General features: G+C 40.2%; 1 protein-coding gene across 8 annotated transcripts in view; it reads left to right on the top strand.

Annotated features, from left to right (window-relative positions):
* Positions 1-20458, top strand: part of INO80D (INO80 complex subunit D) — a 72840-nt gene that overhangs the window by 40743 nt on the left and 11639 nt on the right. For all 8 annotated transcript variants that reach the window (XR_007154732.1, XR_007154733.1, XM_047870614.1 and 5 more), the window contains 5 exons: positions 3939-4163; positions 10338-10447; positions 12287-12420; positions 18275-18492; positions 19183-19340. Coding sequence is in view for 6 of the 8 variants with exons in the window: in XM_047870614.1 (XP_047726570.1) it covers positions 3939-4163; positions 10338-10447; positions 12287-12420; positions 18275-18492; positions 19183-19340 (845 nt within the window). In the remaining 2 variants the exon portion in view is untranslated. The remainder of the gene's footprint in view (positions 1-3938; positions 4164-10337; positions 10448-12286; positions 12421-18274; positions 18493-19182; positions 19341-20458) is intronic.

Here is a 20458-nt window from a genome sequence, read left to right on the forward strand (position 1 = left end):
AACCCAGATTGGATATGTCCTTTATTATATACTGCTAGATTCAATTTGCTAATATTTTTTGCCTCTGGGATCATTAATAAGCTTTTCCTATAATTTTCCTTTTGTCATATTTCCCCTTATTTTTGGTATCAAGCTTAGGGTACTTGTATTAAAGGAGAATATTCCCCTCTTTTCTGACATCTGGAGTATTTTGTGTGTAATTAGAATTAGTTTTTCTTTGGATATTGATAGAACTCATGGTAAAACTGGTTAGGCTAGTTAATGGATATAGGTGTATCTCGTGTGTGTGTGTGTGTGTGTGTGTGTGTGTGTGTGTATGTGTGTATGTTTACTACTTATTTTTAGTAAAAGAGAGCGCATGTGTGCAGGGGAGGGGCAGAGAGAGAGGGAAACAGAGAATCTCAAGGAGGCTCCACGGTGTCAGCAGAGCCGGACATAGGTCTTGAGTTTATAAACCACGAGTTCATGACCTGAGCCGAAATCAAGAGTCAGATGCTTAACTGACTGAGCCACCCAGTATTCCTAGGTTTCTCTATTTAATAATAGTAGCTATACTTGTATTCTAATTTCAGATAAGTCTTTTCTTTTCATTCTCCTAACAACCTTGGGAGCTAGACAACCCAGCTCTCTCTCTTTTTTAAATGTTTATTTGTTTATTTTTGAGACAACACAAGCAGGGATGGGGCAGAGAGAGAGGGGGAGACAGAATCCAAAGTAAGCTCCAGAGCCTGACGCAGGGCTCGAACTCCTGAACCGTGAGATTGTGACCTGAGCCCAAGTCGGACGCTTAACCGAGTGAGCCACCCAGGCGCCCGCAAGCCCCAGGTCTCTTTTATTTCACAGATAAGGAAGGAAGGTAACATACCAAGAATGCAGTAGGTGCCAGGCCTTGTCACTGCTGGTCAATGACGGACACTGGCCTTTCTCTGCCCAGTTCGCTACTCTTTCTCCGCAACCAGGTGTGAAATACTAATGTCACAACATCTTAGAAGTGGGAGGCATGTTGGGAGATTTTCTGGTTAAGGACCATGCCAGGGGTGGTCTGTGGACCTGTGCAGGTCTGCAAACTGCTGCTTCCTGGTCCGCAACAAGATAAGCCTGGAAATTCCTTATAAGCTTTGAATACTTTTGTAATGCTGGAACCCGCCTCAACATCCAGGTGCTTCTCTCCATTCACTGTACACTTGAGAACTGCTGGGCTAGTCTCTCCTCCCTGCTATAATATAATGGAGTCTTTTCAAATAACAGCTTTGGCAAATGATTATCTACCTGAGCTTTACTTTCCCTTTAAGACTTGTTGTTTCTCCTCTCTTTTTTCTATTAATAGCCCTTCCATTCTCCTAGTTATGCAAGTTCAAAGTCATTATTGGTTTTCTTATCCTTTATATCCAGTCACCAAATTGAGTTAATTCTTTTATGATAATGGCGCTTATATGCCTTGTTCTTTCTATTATCTCTGTGCCCTTTTACGTACAGTCACTCCCTTGCCCTTCAGTTGCTGGTTTTGGGCTATGAAGTCTGTACTCCTTCCCTAACTGTGTTCCTGTTTATCATGTCCAACGGTTTTCCCACTGCTGCCTTTGATACCTCATCTGTACTTTAAATTCTTTACGTCTGAAATGGAATTTATGTCCTGCCCTGGATCTGCTCTTGTTCCTGTGCCCTGGTCTTCGGTGATGGAAACTGCCGTGGGATTCTCGTCCCTTCCATCTACCTGTCCCGGTTGACAAGGTCTGCCTTTTATATATGCGGGTTACCTCTCCTCTTCTGCATTCCTGCTGTGTCACCCCAGCGTGGGTTCTTGTTACCTGTTACCTGGAGTTTCAGAATCATTTGCTCCCTGTCCTTTTCCCCAGTCTCTTCCTCATTTCCGTCTGCTGAAGGTGTCATCTTTCTCGCACCCAGCTGTTACTGGTACCGATTTTCTTCAAACTCTATGAGGCTCTTCACTGCCTGTAGAATAAAAGTGAAAGCCTTTCATCTGGTGTTTAGTTTAGGTTCAGAAAGTTTACCGTTCCCGCCATCACTCCCCTATGTACCCCACACCTTAGCAAAAGCTAGCTAGTTAGTACTTACTGTTCCCCATCCTGTCCATCTTCAAAGCCTGGCCTGTATTCCTTTATCTTTGTGAGGTGCCCTTTTTCTTCTCTTTAAATTCTGCCCTTTCTTTATGGTTCAGCTCTGTTGTCATCTCCTCTACGAAGCCTCTTATCCAGGGGTGCTTGGGTGGCTCCGTTAGTTAAGCGTCCAACTCTTGATTTTGGCTCAGGTCATGATCTCAGGGTGCATGAGATCGAGCCCCCACATTGGGCTCCTTGCTGACAGTACAGAGCCTGCTTGGGATTCTCGCTGTCTCCCCACCTCTCTCAAAATAAATAAATAAACATTTATAAACAAAAAAACGGAGCCTCTCATCCAGCATACTTGCTAGTGAACTTCAGTGGCACTTGAGCCATATCTGTAACTCTGTCACTTATTGTTCTCTGCCTCATGTTAAGGATATTAATAGCACCTACTGGCTCAGCTACAGCTCCTGCATGAAATCCTGCTGTGGGACTTTGGGAAACAATTCAGAATAAAGATTCCTAGGCCCCATTCCATGGAAATTCTGGTTCAGTAGGTCTAGTGGAGGTCTTGGGATCTCAAATTGTGAGAAGCTCCTAGATTTTTCTAACTTAAGGTCAGGTATTTGAATCATTGGTCAGCCTGCCCCACTGTTCTAGTTACTGATTCGATCGTCTTTTGAATTGTTTAACTTTGGGTATGTGCTCATCCTATCTAAACCGCATTGAGAATTGCTTACATTTTTTTTCTCCTCTATGGTACTCAACATAATAGACACACAGCAAAGTTGAGTGTTGAGTAAATGAAAAGATTGAATAAGATCCTTCAATTGGTATATTTGTAGTAGAGACTATACCGAAGAGAACTTGTTTCTTAGGACTTACTTCTTAGACTGGAAATTTGCAAAGTAGCCACCTACGGACTATTTTGAAACGAAAGGGAACGATATCACTTTGGAAGTTAAAAGAAGCCAAGCAATGATTTACAGAAGATCAGTAAAATAATAAATAGTCTGTAGTATCACATACGTGCTGTTTGAAGAAGGTAAAGTAACCTGGGTCAGTTTTCGAGTCTGGTGTGCATTATTCCTAAGAGTAAAAGGTGAGATTACATTTGTTCCATAGAAAAGTGACCTTTTAAACCTCACCAGGGTAGACACTGCCCGCCTACCGCAGCACTCTTGTTGAGTCTCGATGTGGCCTCAGCATCCTTTTCAAGGTTGCAGGCTAGTGGGGGTCCACTGGCCGCTCGAAATTACCATCATGACAGAAAAACCTCTGTGTAATCCATGATACGTGAAATGTTGTTTAGAATATCTTCTGTGGTTAAAAAGGTAAAACGAAAAATACTGTGGAATGGTTGTGATCCCTGCAATCAAAATTCCTTAAGTGCTTAGCAAGAAAAGAGTAGTTAAAACCAGCACACATAAAAGGGCAGCTCTTCGAGAAGGTGCTGCAGGAATTCACTGCTCTATTTCTGGTATGACCTATCTTTTATGAAATTTGCTGAGTGTTTCCTCATAACTGCCGTGTCATTTACTCAGACTTTTAGTAAGCAAAGGTAACATGATTTTCTTCCCAAGAATCCCAAGAACCCCAAGTCACCTGAAATTTAGAAGACAATGATGCATGAAGTGTCTAACGAGGAGATGCTAAGAAGGTCCTGAAAGCGTTGGGTTGTCTCTGCTGCCTTACTTGTTGTCGAAATACGGTACTTTCCAGCTCTCCTGGAATTCTCATCCTCTAATTTTGTTAAGCATATGCTCACCTGCCACGGATTTTACCCCATGTCGGCCAGCTTCTTGACCTGCTTTTCCCCTCTCCAATGAGCCTCACACTTAATCAGGTTTTCACTTCTCTCCCTGCGCTTTCCAGGTCAGATGACGATGATACGGAGAGTAGGAGCTCCAGGGTGACCCAACTTTGCACTTACTTTCAGCAGAAATATAAGCACCTCTGCCGCCTGGAGCGGGCAGAATCTCGTCAAAAGAAATGCCGGCACACGTTTAGGAAAGCCTTGCTGCAGGCGGCCAGCAGAGAACCCGAGTGTACCGGTCAGTTAATCCAGGAACTGCAGAGAGCTGCGTGCAGCCGAACCAGGTTAGAGCCCTAGGCAGCCACCTGTTTGTAAGGAGCTCGTCTCTGTCTGGCGTCTGTATTTTGTTGAGTGGATAGCGGAGACACAGTGGGCAGTGGGCATTTAAACCTGAAATGTCGAAGCATTGCACCTTGGTTTTGTTGCTCAGAGAGTTGTACAGGTGGCAAAATAACAGCACCACGAGCTGACAGTAGAAGCATTGCTGTGGCTCCACCAGATGAATTTATTTAGTGAAGTATTGGGGAGTGCCACCTGTCTTTACAAAAATAACGATGCTTTCAAATTTCATGTATTATTTAGAAGTAGGGTTTATGGGTTTTTTTTTAACCACGAAAGTAGCATTTTACATATTTTACTTCTTATTTAAAATTTTTCTTTCTCACATACTATGTCTTCAAAATACTTTATTCCATTGCATTTCTTTTAGGGAAAATCTCTTTCCTGTTTCTAGTCCAGGTAATTGCTTTGTAAATTGGAAAATGTAGAAAAAAAGAAGGGGAAATTTTCCATAATATCACCATGCAGAAAACAAAGAATGAGCACTGTAAATATTTTGGTTGTTTCCTTGTAGTCTTTTCTTCTGCTTGTGTGTACACACGTGTGTGTTTGCGTGTGTATGAAGTCTCCAGGGAGCCATGCATTTGTATTAAAAAGGAAAAATGAGATCATGCTATATGTATATTTTATTTCCTGCTTTTTTCCCCACTTAACATTGAATTATTGCCATTTTCTCCTGATGTTCTTTAAAATACGATTTTTTTTTTAAAATTTTTTTTTTTTTCAACATTTATTTATTTTTGGGACAGAGAGAGACAGAGCATGAACGGGGAGGGGCAGAGAGAGAGGGAGACACAGAATCGGAAACAAGCTCCAGGCTCTGAGCCATCAGCCCAAAGCCTGACGCGGGGCTCGAACTCCCGGACCGTGAGATCGTGACCTGGCTGAAGTCGGACGCTTAACCGACTGCGCCACCCAGGCGCCCCTAAAACACGATTTTTAATGACTTCATAATTAGTCTTTGGACTCCTTAAATTTTAAGTATGTATTTAAGCAAAATTGGATCCATACTGTTTAAGAGTTATGTGTCCAGTTTTTTCCCTTAAGAATATATCCTAGCCATTCCCTTGGGTTCTTAAAAATTATTTTGAAAACATGATTTATAATGTGTGATACTATTTTTAAATGAAAATCCATATATTGGAAATGTAGAGCTATCTGATATTTCAGTGAAGAAATTGTAGTATTATTACCATTTTGGAAATTAGTTTAGGTGGTGAAAACTTAATTGTAATTACTTATTTAGGTTATGTACCTTTTGAAACTACTAGCTTAATTGAATTAAAAGTTTCCAAAATATCTTCGTATTTAATTAAGGAAATAATTTTCAAATTTAGAAGGCACAGTTCTAGATTGAGTTTATTATTTCACACTTTTTACTTATTTTTTTCAGATAACTACCTTGAGACACACACGCGCACGCACACACACACACACACACACACTTTTAGGAGTTTTATGCCAAAATATTAGCAGTGGCTATCTCAGAGGGTAGGATTATTGATAAAGTTTGAAAAAATTTATAGTCTATATATTCCAGTTTTTCTCTAGTGCTCATAAGTCACTGAGGTGAGGAAATAGGGGTTTAAAACAGACAAAACTAAGAAAAATAACCTTTGATTTTCAGCTACTGATCATATTTCTTACATATCTATATATTTTTTAGTTTTGTGTATTTTGGTTTTCATTATATTTGCTATTTAAAAAAAAAAAACTACTTTTTAATGGCATCTATCCAAAAGATAACTATACCCTTCAGAGTCTTCTGCTTCTTGACATATTTAGAGTTGTTTGAAAGCTTGTATGTCTAGTTAATAAACCTACGTAATGATTGCTGCCTCCAGTATTCTCCCTCACTCACAGTTCCTGCTCCTCTGTAGGGGCAGGGGTAGGTAGTGTCCGTTCTGTAACATTCGTCAGGTCCTCGCTTACTGACTTAGCCTTCTCGGAGAGAAATTCCCATGTTCCACTGACTGTGTTTGGTCCCCCTGTTACATGTGCTTATTGAGCTCTGCTTCATTGTAGAATCGTATACTAATATTTCTGTCAGACAGTAATTTTTGTGAGGGCAGGAACAATGTACGTTTTGTTCTTAAATCTCTAGTGTTGAACAGATGAATAGAATTAAACATGCCTGTTCTCTATTTGTTGAAAGAATTCACTTAGTTTGACATAGGTTTAAAATAACGCTATCTAACATTTACATAATGCTTGGCAAGCGTATCATTTCAGTAGAAACTTTAGTTTCGTCCAGCATGAAGCAGTTTGTATGTAGAGCACTGTATACTTTGAATCTAGTATGTTATTATGACCTTGTCAAAGATGTAAGGGACTGTACTCGGAGTTTGGGACAATTTAGTATTTGTGTAGAAAACTATTTATCTATGATTTTTAGCTGGTAGAATCAAGGTCCCCCCGACCGCTTTTTTTCAGAAAAGTTCCCAAACCACTGTTAGTGGTGTTTTAAAAACGTCATGATAACTAAATATTACTAAACAAATACCAAGACGCCTTTTGGTTATGTCACTAAAGATTAGTAAAAAGTCTGTTGCCCAGTGCATCACTGGTACTCATTTAGCAATGAGCCATAATCATTTGTTGGTGACTGGTAACTTGCTAGTTTACATTATATTTTAGGTTCACAAAAATCAGTGTCAGTTGGATAATGCCCTCTATTTGATATTTTTGCTTTCAAAGACCAGTTCCACAAAAGAGATTTAAAAAGTTGCTTTTAAAATATTTTAGAAATTAAAATTTTAGTGGCTGCCTTTTATTAGGTAGCCTTTTAAAATATAGCTTGGATATAAGCTGAATAACATTATTCTTTAAAAAAAATTTTTTTTTTTTTAATGTTTATTTTTGAGAGAGAGAGAGGGAGGGAGGGAACATGAGTGAGGATGAGGGCAGAAAGTGGGAGACATAGAAACTGAAGCAGGCTTCCGGCTCTGAGCTGTCAGCACAGAGCCCGACGCGGGGCTTGAACTCATCAACCGTGAGATCATGACCTGAGCTGAAGTCAATCGCCCAACCAACTAAGCCACCCAGGTGCCCCTGAATAACATTATTCTTTCTCATCTAATAACTTTGTCATATATGTTGGTGAATATGTGGAATAAGCCACTGAAATAGCTTTTAAAGTATGTAAACTCTAATTGAACTACACTGTAGCCACAATAGAGAGACTAGTGCTATTTGTGTAGAAACTATTGTTAAAGGGGCATCTAATCACACAAAAGAGAAGCTTGTAGTGAGTGTTTTCATATTAAAAACGTCAATGGGAATGCAAGCTGGTGCAACCACTCTGGAAAACAGTATGGGGGTTCCTCAAAAAACTAAAAATGGAACTACCCTATGACCCAGCAGTTGCACTACTAGGCATTTATTCACGGATACAGATGTGCTGTTTCGAAGGGACACATGCACCTTCATGTTTATAGCAGCATTATCAACAATAGCCACAGTATGGAAAGAGCCCAAATGTCCATCGATGGATGAATGGATAAAGAAGATGTGGGATATATATACAATGGAGTATTACTCGGCAATCAAAAAGAATGAAATCTTGCCATTTGCAGCTACGTGGATGGAACTGGAGGGCATTATGCTAAGTGAAATTAGTCAGAGAAAGGCAAAAATCATATGACCTCACTCATATGAGGACTTTAACGGACAAAACAGATGAACATAAGGGAAGGGACACAAAAATAATATAAAAACAGGCAGTAGGGGCGCCTGGGTGGCTCAGTCAGTTGGGCATCCAACTTCAGCTCAGGTCATGATCTCACAGTCCGTGAGTTTGAGCCCCACGTCGGGCTCTGCGCTGACAGCTCAGAGCCTGGAGCCTGCTTTGGATTCTGTGTCTTCCTCTCTCTGTGCTCCTCCCTTGCTCATGCTCTCTCTCTCTGTCTCAAAAATAAATAAAAACATTTAAAAAGATTAAAAAAAAAAAAAAAACAGGGAGGGGGACACAACAGAAGAGACTCATAAATATGGAGAACAAACTGAGGGTTACTGGAGGGGTTGTTGGGGGGGGGATGGGCTAAATGGGTAAGGGGCACTAATCCTGAAATCATTGTTGCACTGTATGCTAACTAACGTGGATATAAATTTTAAAAAATAAAAAGTAAAATAAAACATAAAAACATCAAAATGTTTTGGTAATTCTCCCTTTGTTTTGTTGGGATTATCTGGATAATAAAATAGATCTAATGTCAGGCATTTTTACCTTAATTATCCAGGGGCATATTGAAATTCTGACTTTGAGTTTATTTATACTGACCTTATTTTGCTGTTTGTTTTAAGACATAGATCAGCAATTTTTTTTTTCAACGTTTTTATTTATTTTTGGGACACAGAGAGACAGAGCATGAACGGGGGAGGGGCAGAGAGAGAGGGAGACACAGAATCAGAAACAGGCTCCGGGCTCCGAGCCATCAGCCCAGAGCCTGACGCGGGGCTCGAACTCACGGACCGCGAGATTGTGACCTGGCTGAAGTCGGACGCTTAACCGACTGCGCCACCCAGGCGCCCCAGATCAGCAATTTTAAAAAATGAAACCGGTGGTTCCTTTTGAAGTGTAGGATAAAGAAAACGAGGGAATGTGCTCTACCCTAGGTTTTGTAGATGGCTGAGCGAATTATTAAAAAGTGTTCTACAAAAATTATCCATTCAGCATAGAGAACTACCTGCTATTTAAATCTAGACCAAGAGAATTTGGGCTAAGCTGCCAAAATAGTAAAGCTTCCTTTATTTGAAATTGTGTATCCCTTTTACAGAGCTGGAGTTAATGGCCCACTTCCCCACTCTTGTGATTCTGACAAATCTTACAGAACTCTCAATTAAAGCAACTTCTCTGGCAGCCCACGGTCACCTGTTTGCAGTTACTATTTATATGAAAGTTATAATAGAAATGTTGTTTAGATTTGCTATAAATTCATATGTAATTTTGGTTCTGCATGACCTTCTAATTAGCGTAAGCCATTCCATCAAAATCCTTAGATATAGAAACAAACAATTCAAAAGATATTTTGTTTTTGACGCCTGACTTGTGATTCAGTGTATTACGTAGACTCTCTTTCTACGCTCAGACGTGCATAAAAGCCTACTAGTTTGTGATGCTTTATAGAATCAAACAGGGTCGTTTTGTACTTCTGAGAATTTGGATATTTTAATTTTTTTTATGTTTGTGTAAAACTATGCAAAGATCCAGAAACTAATATAATGAATACTAACTATAGAGGGAGTAGGAACTTGCAAATTGGGACAAGGGGAGAAAGGAGACTCTCCACTGCTTGGTTTTTATTCTTTGGTTTTTCTGGAACCATGTGAACACATCGCCTATTCGTAAATTTAAAAACAAGATTTAAACATTGAAACATTGAATGTGCCAAGTGGAGATAACATTTAATGAAAGAAGGAGTTGCACATACTATAAAAAGTTAAAAGAATGTATCTAAAGTGAGTTCATTTTGGAAGGTGAGAGCAAATCAATCATTTCTGCATATCATTATCCCTTTCCTCACATCATAGATCAAGTTTTTTGCACATTTACTGTTCAGCAGCTTGACATGGCCCAAATCTGATGATGATAATAATACCAGCAACTAACAGCCATGGACTGTTTACTAGGTATCCTGCCATCCGCTACTTATGATAAGTATTTTGGATGTGTTGTATCTTGGTGCTTACCTGTCCACTAAAGGTACTCTGTCTCCACTTTATAGGTGAAGAAGTGGAGACTCAAGCGAGGCTAAGTAACTTGCTCAAGGTCACACAGCTAGTAAGAGTTAGGGCTGAGATTCAGAATTAGACCCGATTAATCTAGTCTCATGTTCTTGATCACTTTTGTCTACTTGTTGCCTCTTTGTGAAGTAAAAGGAACCAAAATGTCACTTAAGAAAGAAAAAAAAAACAGACATAGTGGAAATCATTTATAATTATTTCTTTTGTCGGTAAATTAGGGAAATATTGGAACTGGTCATCGTAACTCATATTTACCTTTCATTTAATGAATGTGGAAAAGTAAAATGTTGGTGTTGCACTCTGCTAACATAGTGTTGAAAAGTTGCCCTGGATTCCTAACGCATTGTTAAAAAATTAATGTGTTTTTCCTTCCTTAGCATAAGCCGGACCAAGTTGAGGGAGGTGGAACCAGCAGCATGCAGTGGAACCGTGAAGGGTGAACAGTGCCCTAACAAAGCCCTTCCATTCACCAGACATTGTTTCCAACGTATCCTCTTAATTGAGTGGGCATAAAAGTATGAACTCATTCGGGTTCATATTTCATTCTTAAGCCACGTGAATGACTTTTGAAATCATAACTATTTGATGTTCAAAATAATTTTTATATAACTTCTAATTTTCATGATGTCTTCTGGATACTTTTTCTCTGCTTACATCATTGTGATTCTTTTTCAAGAATTACATCAAAATTGGCAAAATTGATGGCAAGTAGCAGATTCTTCCAGTGGCTGGCACTTGATTAAATTTTGTTAACAGAATTCTGGTTCTTGTGGTGCCTCTTAAGTAGCTTGTAAGAAGCAACTATATATAACACTCAATTGATGGAAAAATCAAATCATATTATTCAAAAACTGTTTTTAATCTTCCAAGAAAGTTATACAATTTTACAGTGTGCCTTTTGCTCTGGGAATAGTTTGCTATTTGTGTTGGGTACAGTGCTGATTTGAAATGAAGGAAGGATGAACTTCACTGACTGGGAAAAAAGATACATTAAGACAGAATATACTAGAAGGAAACCTGTGGTAAAAGGGTTTCATTCAGGCTGGTTATAAAGTCTTACTATTTTCAGTTTTATTAAACATCTAAAATTGAGTAGCATTTAAAAAAATTATACAGTAGCAGTTACTTGTTCTTTATTGTCTTTGACTTTTTGCCTTCTTTTCTGTTCTTGGGATTAAATTTTCACTTTTTCAGCATCACTTTCTATGTAGTTTTATAAATCGCCTTAACTATAAAAGCAAAAAGGAAAAACAGAAGGGTACTTTCTTGATAGGTATAAAATAAGTCTTAGAATATGTAGCCAGGGGCTCAAAGTTTGGATGCTTAAAAATGTTTATGATATAAAACTGATGTTCTGGGGCGCCTGGGTGGCTCAGTCAGTTAAGCATCCAACTTCGGCTCATGTCATGATCCCACCATTCCCGAATTCAAGCCCCACGTAGGGCTCTGCTGACAGCTCAGAGCCTGGAGCCTGTTTTGGATTCTGTGTCTCCCTTTCTCTCTGCCTCTCCCCAATTCACACTCTGTCTCTCTCAAGAATAAAAGTAAAAGCATTATTAAAAAAAAAACCACAAAACTGATGTTCCAATTTTAATGGTATGGTTTTGATCTAAAAGTAAGTTTTCATAAGTTGTAAGTTTGAGTTTTGTGTTGGAAATGCTAAATGAAAAATCCAAATTTGGATCGATGAGTTTTTTAGAATTAAAATATAATTAAAATTTTTATTCTTTTTAAAGGATATTTGTATTTGAGAGAGAGAGAGAGAGACAGAGGGTGAGCGGGGGAGGGACAGTGGTAGACTGAGACAGAATCTGAAGCACGTTCCACACTCTGAGCTGTCAACACTCTGAGCTGTCAACACAGAGCCGGCCGCAGGGCTGGAACTCTTGAACCAGGAAATCATGACCTGAGCTGAAGTTGGGACACTTAACCGACTGAGTTACCCAGGTGCCCCATTCTTACTGAGGATTGTATGCAAAAAGTTTTCCTTAAAGTTTTTTTTTTGTTTGTTTTTTTTACCATTATAGTGCAACTTTTAATAGTGTGTGAAGACTTAAACGACCCTCCTTTTTCCAAATAACAAAAATCAGAAAGGCTATTAAAGAGACACCTATTAGGAGCCCTTTAGCAAAACAGACTCTTTTATCTTCCGATAAATTCAACAATTACCATTTTCCCACATCAGTAGTTGGGTTCATTCTTTAGCTTTTATAGATAAGAAAATGTATTACTTGCTAAACATAAGGGAAGAAGCAGGTTTTATATACAAATTTTAAAAAGTAATTTGAGTTTCAGTGTATTACATTCTTAACTTTGAAAAACACAGATATCCTCTTGAACCGCTCTCAGCAGCTTTTCTCAAGTTGCACGGCCAAGTTTGCAGACGGACAGCAGTGCTCTGTGCCCGTGTTTGACATTACACACCAGACCCCTCTGTGTGAAGAACATGCCAAAAAAATGGTGAGTTCAGATTTTATTTTCGGCAGCAGAGACTTTCAAACTTTGGATAGCAGTCCACAGTAGAAAATATTTTGTGACTTGGTACAAACTGTATGTAAATATGTAAAATATCATATATCATATCATGTAATGTAATGTAATATAATGTAATATATAATATGTAAACATACTTGTCATGACCCATATTTCATAGCTTCATTTTTAAATTTTTATTATTGTTTTTAAAGAGTGGGTGTTTGTTTGTTTGTTTGTTTTTTAATAATGCTTACTTATTTATTTTGAGAGAGAGAGAAAATAAGCTTCAGCAGGGGAGGGGCAGAAAGACAGTCTGAAGCAGGCTCCCTGTTGTCAGCACAGAGTCCACTGTGGGACTTAATCTCATGAACTGTGAGATCATGACCTGAGCCAAAATCAAAAGTCGGATCCTTAACTGACGGAGCCACCCAGGTGTCCCTTCATAGCCTCATTAAAAAAAAAAATTAAAAAAAACCTGTCCTAGGGGTGCCTGGGTGGGCCAGTCACCTGCACCCCGTCTCTCTCTCAAAAAATGAATTAAAACTAAGTTGAAAAAAAAAAACTATTCTAGAAGGTATTTAGTAGTTACTAACATATAGTTATTTTGTTTATTATCTATCCTCATTCTATACCTCTCTTTGCCTTAAGGTACATTTTCTGACACTTAACAGATTTTTCAAGCTTTCCTCGCCCCATTTGTTTAGATTTTTGCTTTTTTATATTCAATTCTGTGAATGTCTTGGATATTTGATAAGATTTCGGCCAAAAGCCAACCCTTTCTATAATTCTATTGAACTTAACTATTGCTTCTGTTAATCCTAGTATCATAAGCCCTAATTAATTCAGAGTAATTTGGAAGGAGAGGTAAGTCTGAATTAGTGGGCTATCTGAATTACATCATTATTTTTAAAAAGTGCATTTTTATTACCTTTACCTAGATACTTGCTGAGTTCTGCTATTTGCAAGGTAGTATGCAAGGTATATGTGTGAAAAAGCTGAGTAAGACAATTCTTTCCCTCTGCAAGCATTTGCAGTTTCAGGGGAGCAGCAGGGTAACTGAATGGCCATTGGACCAGGACCTCATAGTCTAAGGCTATGATCCTGGTGTTGCCACCAGCTAAATGTGTCACAAGGACTGTTGTAAGTTAAAGATTACGTCTGAGTATAGCAACGTTTGTACCCCATCAGTCCCCCAGTGAGAGACTTAATACCGGGTGATAAAACGTACGCAGATCTCTTGGCTCTGCTTTCAAACTGTCTTGAATCCGGACACGTTTTGCCAACTCCACTGCTACCAGTCTGCTCTCGAATTGGTCTGGATTATTGTAATAGTCTCCTAATTGGTCTCCTTCTTATTGCCCCCTTCTTATCTGCACCCAGCTGTCCTGTTCACACAGCAGTCCGAGTAGGCTGTGTGTGTCCCACTTCCTTTGAGTTTATGTGCAGTAAAATCCACTCTTGGGTGCACAATGCTGTGAGATTGACAGTGTATACGTCCCTATAACCGCCACCATAATCAAGATCTGCTGTCAATCCCCCCAAATTCTCTTGTGCTACCCCTCTGTAGTCTACCCCTAAGTATCTCCACTGATGTTTTCCTGTCCCTGTAATTTCTCATTTTCCAGAATGTCTTATAAAAGCCTTTTATTATTTAAAAACATTTTTTTTTATTTTTTGCATTTATTTATTTTTGAGAGACAGAGCACAAGCAGGGGAAGGGCAGAGAGAGAATGAGACATAGAATCCGAAGCAGGCTCAAGGCTCCGAGCTGCCAGCGCAGAGCCCGACACGGGGCTCGAACTCAGGAGCCGTGAGATCATGACCTGAGCCAGTCACTTAAGTGACCCATTGAGCCACCCAGACGCCCCTAGAGGCCTTTTAGAGAATGCACTTGTGGCCACCTGAGTTCCCTGGTCAAAACCTTCCAATGGCTTTCCAGCACATCTAACAATCAAATCTAACATTTTTTTTTTTTTTTTTTCCAAATCTAACATTCTTATCACGGCCTATGAGACTTCCTGATCTGGCCCTTGTAATTTTTCCAGCTTCATCTTGTACCCTCTCCTTACTTCCAGAGTTTCAGCAACATTGGCCTTCTTGCTGTTTCTTCAACCCTTGAAGTATGCTCTCACCTCGTGGGCCTTGCACTTGTTTTTTTTCTCTTTTCCTAGGATGTTCTTTTCCTTGGTTTCTGCATGCCTCTCTCCTTCATTTCATTCGGGTTTCTGATCAAATGTCACGTCATCAAAGAAGCCTTCCACTTCCTCTCTGCCCAGTCACTTTTTATCCTCAGACTGTACCTTATTTTTCTTCCTAACATTTATGTCTGTCTCATTGTATTACTTACTATTTAAAAAAAAATTTTTTTTTTCAACGTTTATTTATTTTTGGGACAGAGAGAGACAGAGCATGAACGGGGGAGGGGCAGAGAGAGAGGGAGACACAGAATCGGAAACAGGCTCCAGGCTCTGAGCCATCAGCCCAGAGCCTGACGCGGGGCTCGAACTCACGGACCGCGAGATCGTGACCTGGCTGAAGTCGGACGCTCAACCGACTGCGCCACCCAGGCGCCCCTGTATTACTTACTATTTTATTTATTGTCAGTATCCTTTTACTAGAACATAACCTTTACAAAGGCAGGAACATTTTTTGTCCATTGCTGTATCCCCAGTGCTTAGAACAAAGATGCTCAATAAGTGATTGTTGGATAGTTAGACGCATGGCCGGGAGAGGTTGAGATTCAGAATTAGACTCAAGCGCTGGACAGGACAGTCATTGGTAGAAGCTGAAGCTACAGGACATCCAGACTGTGACACAGAACATGTTATTCAATGGCTATGAGACCAGACAGCAGATGGTAAGTTAGTAAATGCAGCATCCTGGCACGGAAGTAGAATGAGGCAGTGAGAAAGTTGAGAGTGAAGAGTGTTTGCAAATAGTGGAGGCAGTGAACAGTTGGCATTAGGAAAGCCGCTAAGGCATAGGGGCGCCACCTCTGTGGGGGAGCTTCGTGGGGGACTACCAAGAGCATGGCAGGGCCTCATTCTGGAGCAGTTCTGTGGGGACTGCCTGGCACATTACCAAGAATATTGCCGGGCTGCACAAGCTTAGGAGAATAAGACACACACCTAGAACTAGAACCAGGTGGTACTGGAGTGTCTTATGAGTAGGACTGGTGTATCTCGAGCTGGACAGACTCTCCTGCTTAACGTCTCTGCTGGTCCTAGAGGGAAAGCCTGGATGGATGCCTAGCATCCTGGTGGATACTGGTGGCTGCTTAGTTACTCTTTGTTGAATTAAATGATGGATATGATAAAAGTAGACCTCAAGTATTGAGCTAAAAAGGACTATTAGAGGCTAGGAAACAGCCTTTCTTTGTTTTTTTGTTTGTTTGTTTTATAAATTTGTACATTTGTGACTTTAGTCTGTAATTGTTTTTAAAGATTTTTTTTTTTAATGTTTATTTTTGAGAGAGAGAGAGGCAGAGAAAAGAGGGAGACACAGAATCTGAAGCAGGCTCTAGGCTCTGAGCTGTCGGCACAGAGCCCGACACGGGGCTTAAACTCATGAACCGTGAGATCATGACCTGAGCTGAAGTTGGATGCTTAACCGACTGAGCCACCCAGGAGCCCCTGTAATTGTGTTTAGATTCAAGTATGTGGCTAGTGTTAAACTTCTTTTAGATTTCCTGGATTTATACTTTCAGTTGTAAAAATCACTATTTTGTATACCACCAAGAAATTTAAAAATGCTGCACAGTACACTTCTTACCACTTAAAATTTTTGTTTTTGTTTTTGTTTTTAAGTTGATTTATTTATTTGAGAGAGAGAGAGAGAGAGAGAGTGAGAGAGTAGTGAGCAGAGGAGGGACGGAGGGAGAATTCCAAGCAGGCTTCATGCTCAGCACAGAGTCCGATGTGGGGCTTGGTCTCGTGACTGAGATTGTGACCTGAGCGGAAGTCAAGAGTTGGATGCTTAACTGACTGAGCCACAGGCGCCCCTTTTACAGTTTTTGTTTTGTATGTATCAAAATAGCTTCTTTAGACTTAGACAATAGATTTTTATCTTCTCTAATACTCCTGGTTTCAACTGAATTACTTGAGATAGAAAAGGAGGTAGTTTCTACATCATCATCTTTGATACAGCCTTGTCTACTTTGTGGTTATTTTCCTTTCTCATTTGGTTGTTGCTTTGCCAAAAAAAAAAAAAAAAAAAAGGAATTGCGGTCACCTCTTCAATGAGTATCTGCTTCACTAATGAGTTTTATGCCCTCAGCTACTCTTCGTGCTTTTGTACACACAACAGTTTTCCCTCTTCACGTGAAACCAACAATGCACATGCCTTGAGTCAAACAGTGACGGTACAAAGAACTGTTGTCACCCTCGCACATACATAGACCATGCCAACTGTAATGACCATCACCGGGCCAACAGCAGTTGCAGCCCAGTTGCAGAGATACTAAAATGTACCTTGGAACTGATGAAATGCAGTATTCAGATTGAAGGGTGGCCGATGAAGAAAGCTGGTTATATTGTTAATCTCTTGTTCCTCCTTGCTGGTTCTTACCTTGTTCACTCAAGTGAGTAGCTGCAGTTATATAAAGCTGCGGTCCCTTTGTCTTCTCTCTTTACCTTGTCTCCCTGGTCCATGTAAATTACTTGAAGGGCTTTTACGGTGTCATGATTTCTGAGGCTACATCTCCATCCCTTTCTTTATCCCTCATACCATTTCCTCCTCTATCTCCGGGGACATCTTCGTACCTCAAATTATATGGGAGCCAAGCTGAATTCCTTAACTTCTCTTCTGAGTCCATATTCTGCTGTGTGCTCTGTTCCAACTAATGGTATCATCTAACAGTCTCCCAACCTAGAAACCCTAGAGAGACGTGTTAGAGTGTTCTTCCCTTCATCCAAGGAGCTGTCACATCTTGAGAATTCTGTCCCTACAGAGCCTTGCTTTTCCATTCCCACTCGCATTGACTGTTGAAATGGCCCTCTGATTGGAAATAATACCTCCATTCTCTTGCCTTGTCTGTTTCATTGCTGCCAGTGTTCTGAATCCCTTTAAAGCATTTGTCAAGTTGTGTTACTCCTTTCATCAAAAATCATTTCCCATTGCCTATAAAATGAAGCTGAAAATCCCGAACATGGTAATCAAAGTCGTACGTGATCTGGTCCTCAACTTCTTTACAGCTTACTTTTTATATTCCATCCTCCATTACACCATACCCCAAGCACCAGTCATACCCAATTATTTGCTGTTTTGTCTTGTGAGTGTCATTGCTATAGAATGATCTTCCCCTTACCCCAGTGACTTAAAATCCTACTTATCTTTTAATCCCACAAAACTGAAAGTAATTGATTTTCCTTTTGTACATGCATGGAAGGTATTTATGCCATTATTGCTCTATTTTCTCTGTATTTATGTATACTTATATTGTTGTTCTTTCCATGAAAGAGTAAGTTCTTTTGAGAATGCAATTACATTTCATTCATTCTGTTTTTGTTTTTTTTTAAACACTACAGCACCTATCACAGTGTCTTTTTTTTTTTTTTTTTCCCCTATCCCTTCTACCCACCCACACCTCCCTCTTGGCCTGCCAAAATCTCACAGTGTCCTTAAATGTGGGGTGAACTGTATGTATGGATTTGGATTAATTTGAATTAAGTTAAAAAAATGAATTCTTTACTCATTTACTTATGGTTATATTTGCTGTAGGTATACAGTATGTTTTAGGCATTCTATAGAATGTTAAGAGATGGGAGTAATTTTTTCAGATAGCTCTTAGGCTTTTCCCAAACATTCTCAGTTTAAAAATACCCATTTGTTCATTTCAAAGGATAATTTCTTGAGAGGAGATAGCTCCCGTAAAGTTCAGCACCAGCAGCAGAGGAAACCCAGGAAAAAAACCAAGCCTCCTGCACTTACCAAAAAACACAAGAAGAAGAGACGGCGTGGACCTCGTCGACCCCAAAAACCCATTCCCCCTGCAGTCCCCCAAGGGAACCTCAGCATGCCCACCAGCGTCTCACTGCCAGTGGAGACCGCTCAGATCCGGTCAGTGATGCTTCTCACAACACCTAGCATCATTTCTGTAGCGTTGCAGCTCGGCCACCGAAGCCATTCGATAGACGAGCCTAGACCTTGTAGTCTTCAGTGTAATTTTTACCAAATATCTGACTGGGTGAGATCTGAAATAAAGTTTTTGACTGTAACACAGAAAGCAGACGCTGAAATTGAGAATTTAATTGTCTGCCCTCAGATTTTTCTGCTTTAGCAGAAATTCCATATACGTTTCGACAGAAATGTTCCGTCAGAAATCTGATACCTTACTGATTTTGGCAGGAGTTAAGCATTTTGACCAGTCGAATGAGGCTTCTGTTTCAGCTAGACATTTCAGTTTTATCTGTCCATTTCACTTTTTAAAAATTACTATTTGACTAGACTTGAAATTCCAAAAAGTATTAAGACACACTCAATGCACAAAATTGTGATTTGTTCTACTAATGTGAGGTAAAGCTATCTCGAAACGGTTGCCTTCTCTTCCTACATGGGTGAAGATTTGGGGGCTATGTGACTGAGTATGGTCAGGTCTTCCTTTTGCTTGTAAATTTCCTTTTCTGGAAGTAGGAAAAGGAGACATTTTAAGCTAGGATTTCCCATTTTCACATTTGACGAACGTGTCTTGGGGACACTGGTGTGAAGGGATAAGGGGCGTGATGGAGCCAACTGTGTCCTCTTCCCCAGGAGCCCATCCACGCCGGAGCTGAGTGCTGATGAGTTGCCGGACGACATTGCCAATGAGATCACTGACATTCCACATGACTTGGAATTGAACCAGGAGGACTTTTCAGACGTCCTGCCACGGCTGCCTGATGACTTACAAGATTTTGATTTTTTTGAAGGTACGGCTCAATTTTTTGATTCAAGAAGGCTGAATGGGTTTTTAAAAAGGGAAATAGCGTTTGTGAAGTATTCCTCCTCACACGCAGTGTCTTCCACCGTAATTAGAAAGTGCAACCCTGCTAAATCGATTTTACCCTGCTTTCAGAAGGTAAGGAGTGCGGTTTGTCCAACTAGCCAAATTAATAGGCTTAGTAGGTTGATCATTCAACTGTTAGGTTGTTAACTTTGTCCCTTTAAAATGAGTCATTTTACTCTGTTTTTCAACAAAAACATCTTAAACTTGAGTTTACTGAAGCCTTTGAGAACTCGTCCTGTTCCAATACCCCACCCTGTACTTGAGTTGAAGTGCACTTTTCTAAAACGAAGTTTGCTTTAATCCCACCAGTTCTGTGGTGCTTTCAGGGAAAACCTTTTATGCCCTTAGAAAGTTTCTTTCACCATTAAAAACTGGATATTTTTCTGGTGACTAGTCAAGTTCCTAACTCTAGAGATGTTTAATGTTGGAGACGAAGTCAGTGGCAGCCCCCAGGCTTTCCTCTCATGAAAACTGGCATGAGGGGAGCAGGACTAGCGGGACACACACAGAAGCGTTTTGGAGAGGACTGAGTGCGAGTGAGTGCTCGGCTCCCGGGTGCGCCGCCTATCTCTTTTCCCGTCTTCTACGGCCGCCCTCCTGCTGGAGCGGAGAGTTCAAGAGCAGAAGCACCGAGGGGACTCTTGCATGGCCTTTTGTCTCCAGTCCGAACCAATATGATATATTTTCTATTGTAATGATTTTGACATAACTTCAGGTAAAAACACGTGTAATCAGACGGCCCCCATGCATTTTAAGTCGGTAATGCTTAGAAGAATCCTTACGAATTTAACGCTTTGGCCAGCTGGGTTTAGACACTGCTGTAAGTAAACTGAAGATACAGGCTGCAGGACAGCTTGACCTCTCAGGCCTGTCCTGCAGACTACTCTTTCACTCTTTCTTTCCAGTCTAGTCCCTGGAAGCTTCCCTTTTCCGTGGGGCCTCTCTTTAATAGGATACTGTTACAGATAATTCCAATGGAGGATGTTTGTGGTATGGCATACGTAACGACTCTGCTGATTCTCTTGACGGCTTTTGTTTTGC

This window comes from Prionailurus viverrinus, chromosome C1 (genome assembly GCF_022837055.1).
Source record: "Prionailurus viverrinus isolate Anna chromosome C1, UM_Priviv_1.0, whole genome shotgun sequence".
Classification (NCBI taxonomy): Eukaryota; Metazoa; Chordata; class Mammalia; order Carnivora; family Felidae; genus Prionailurus; species Prionailurus viverrinus.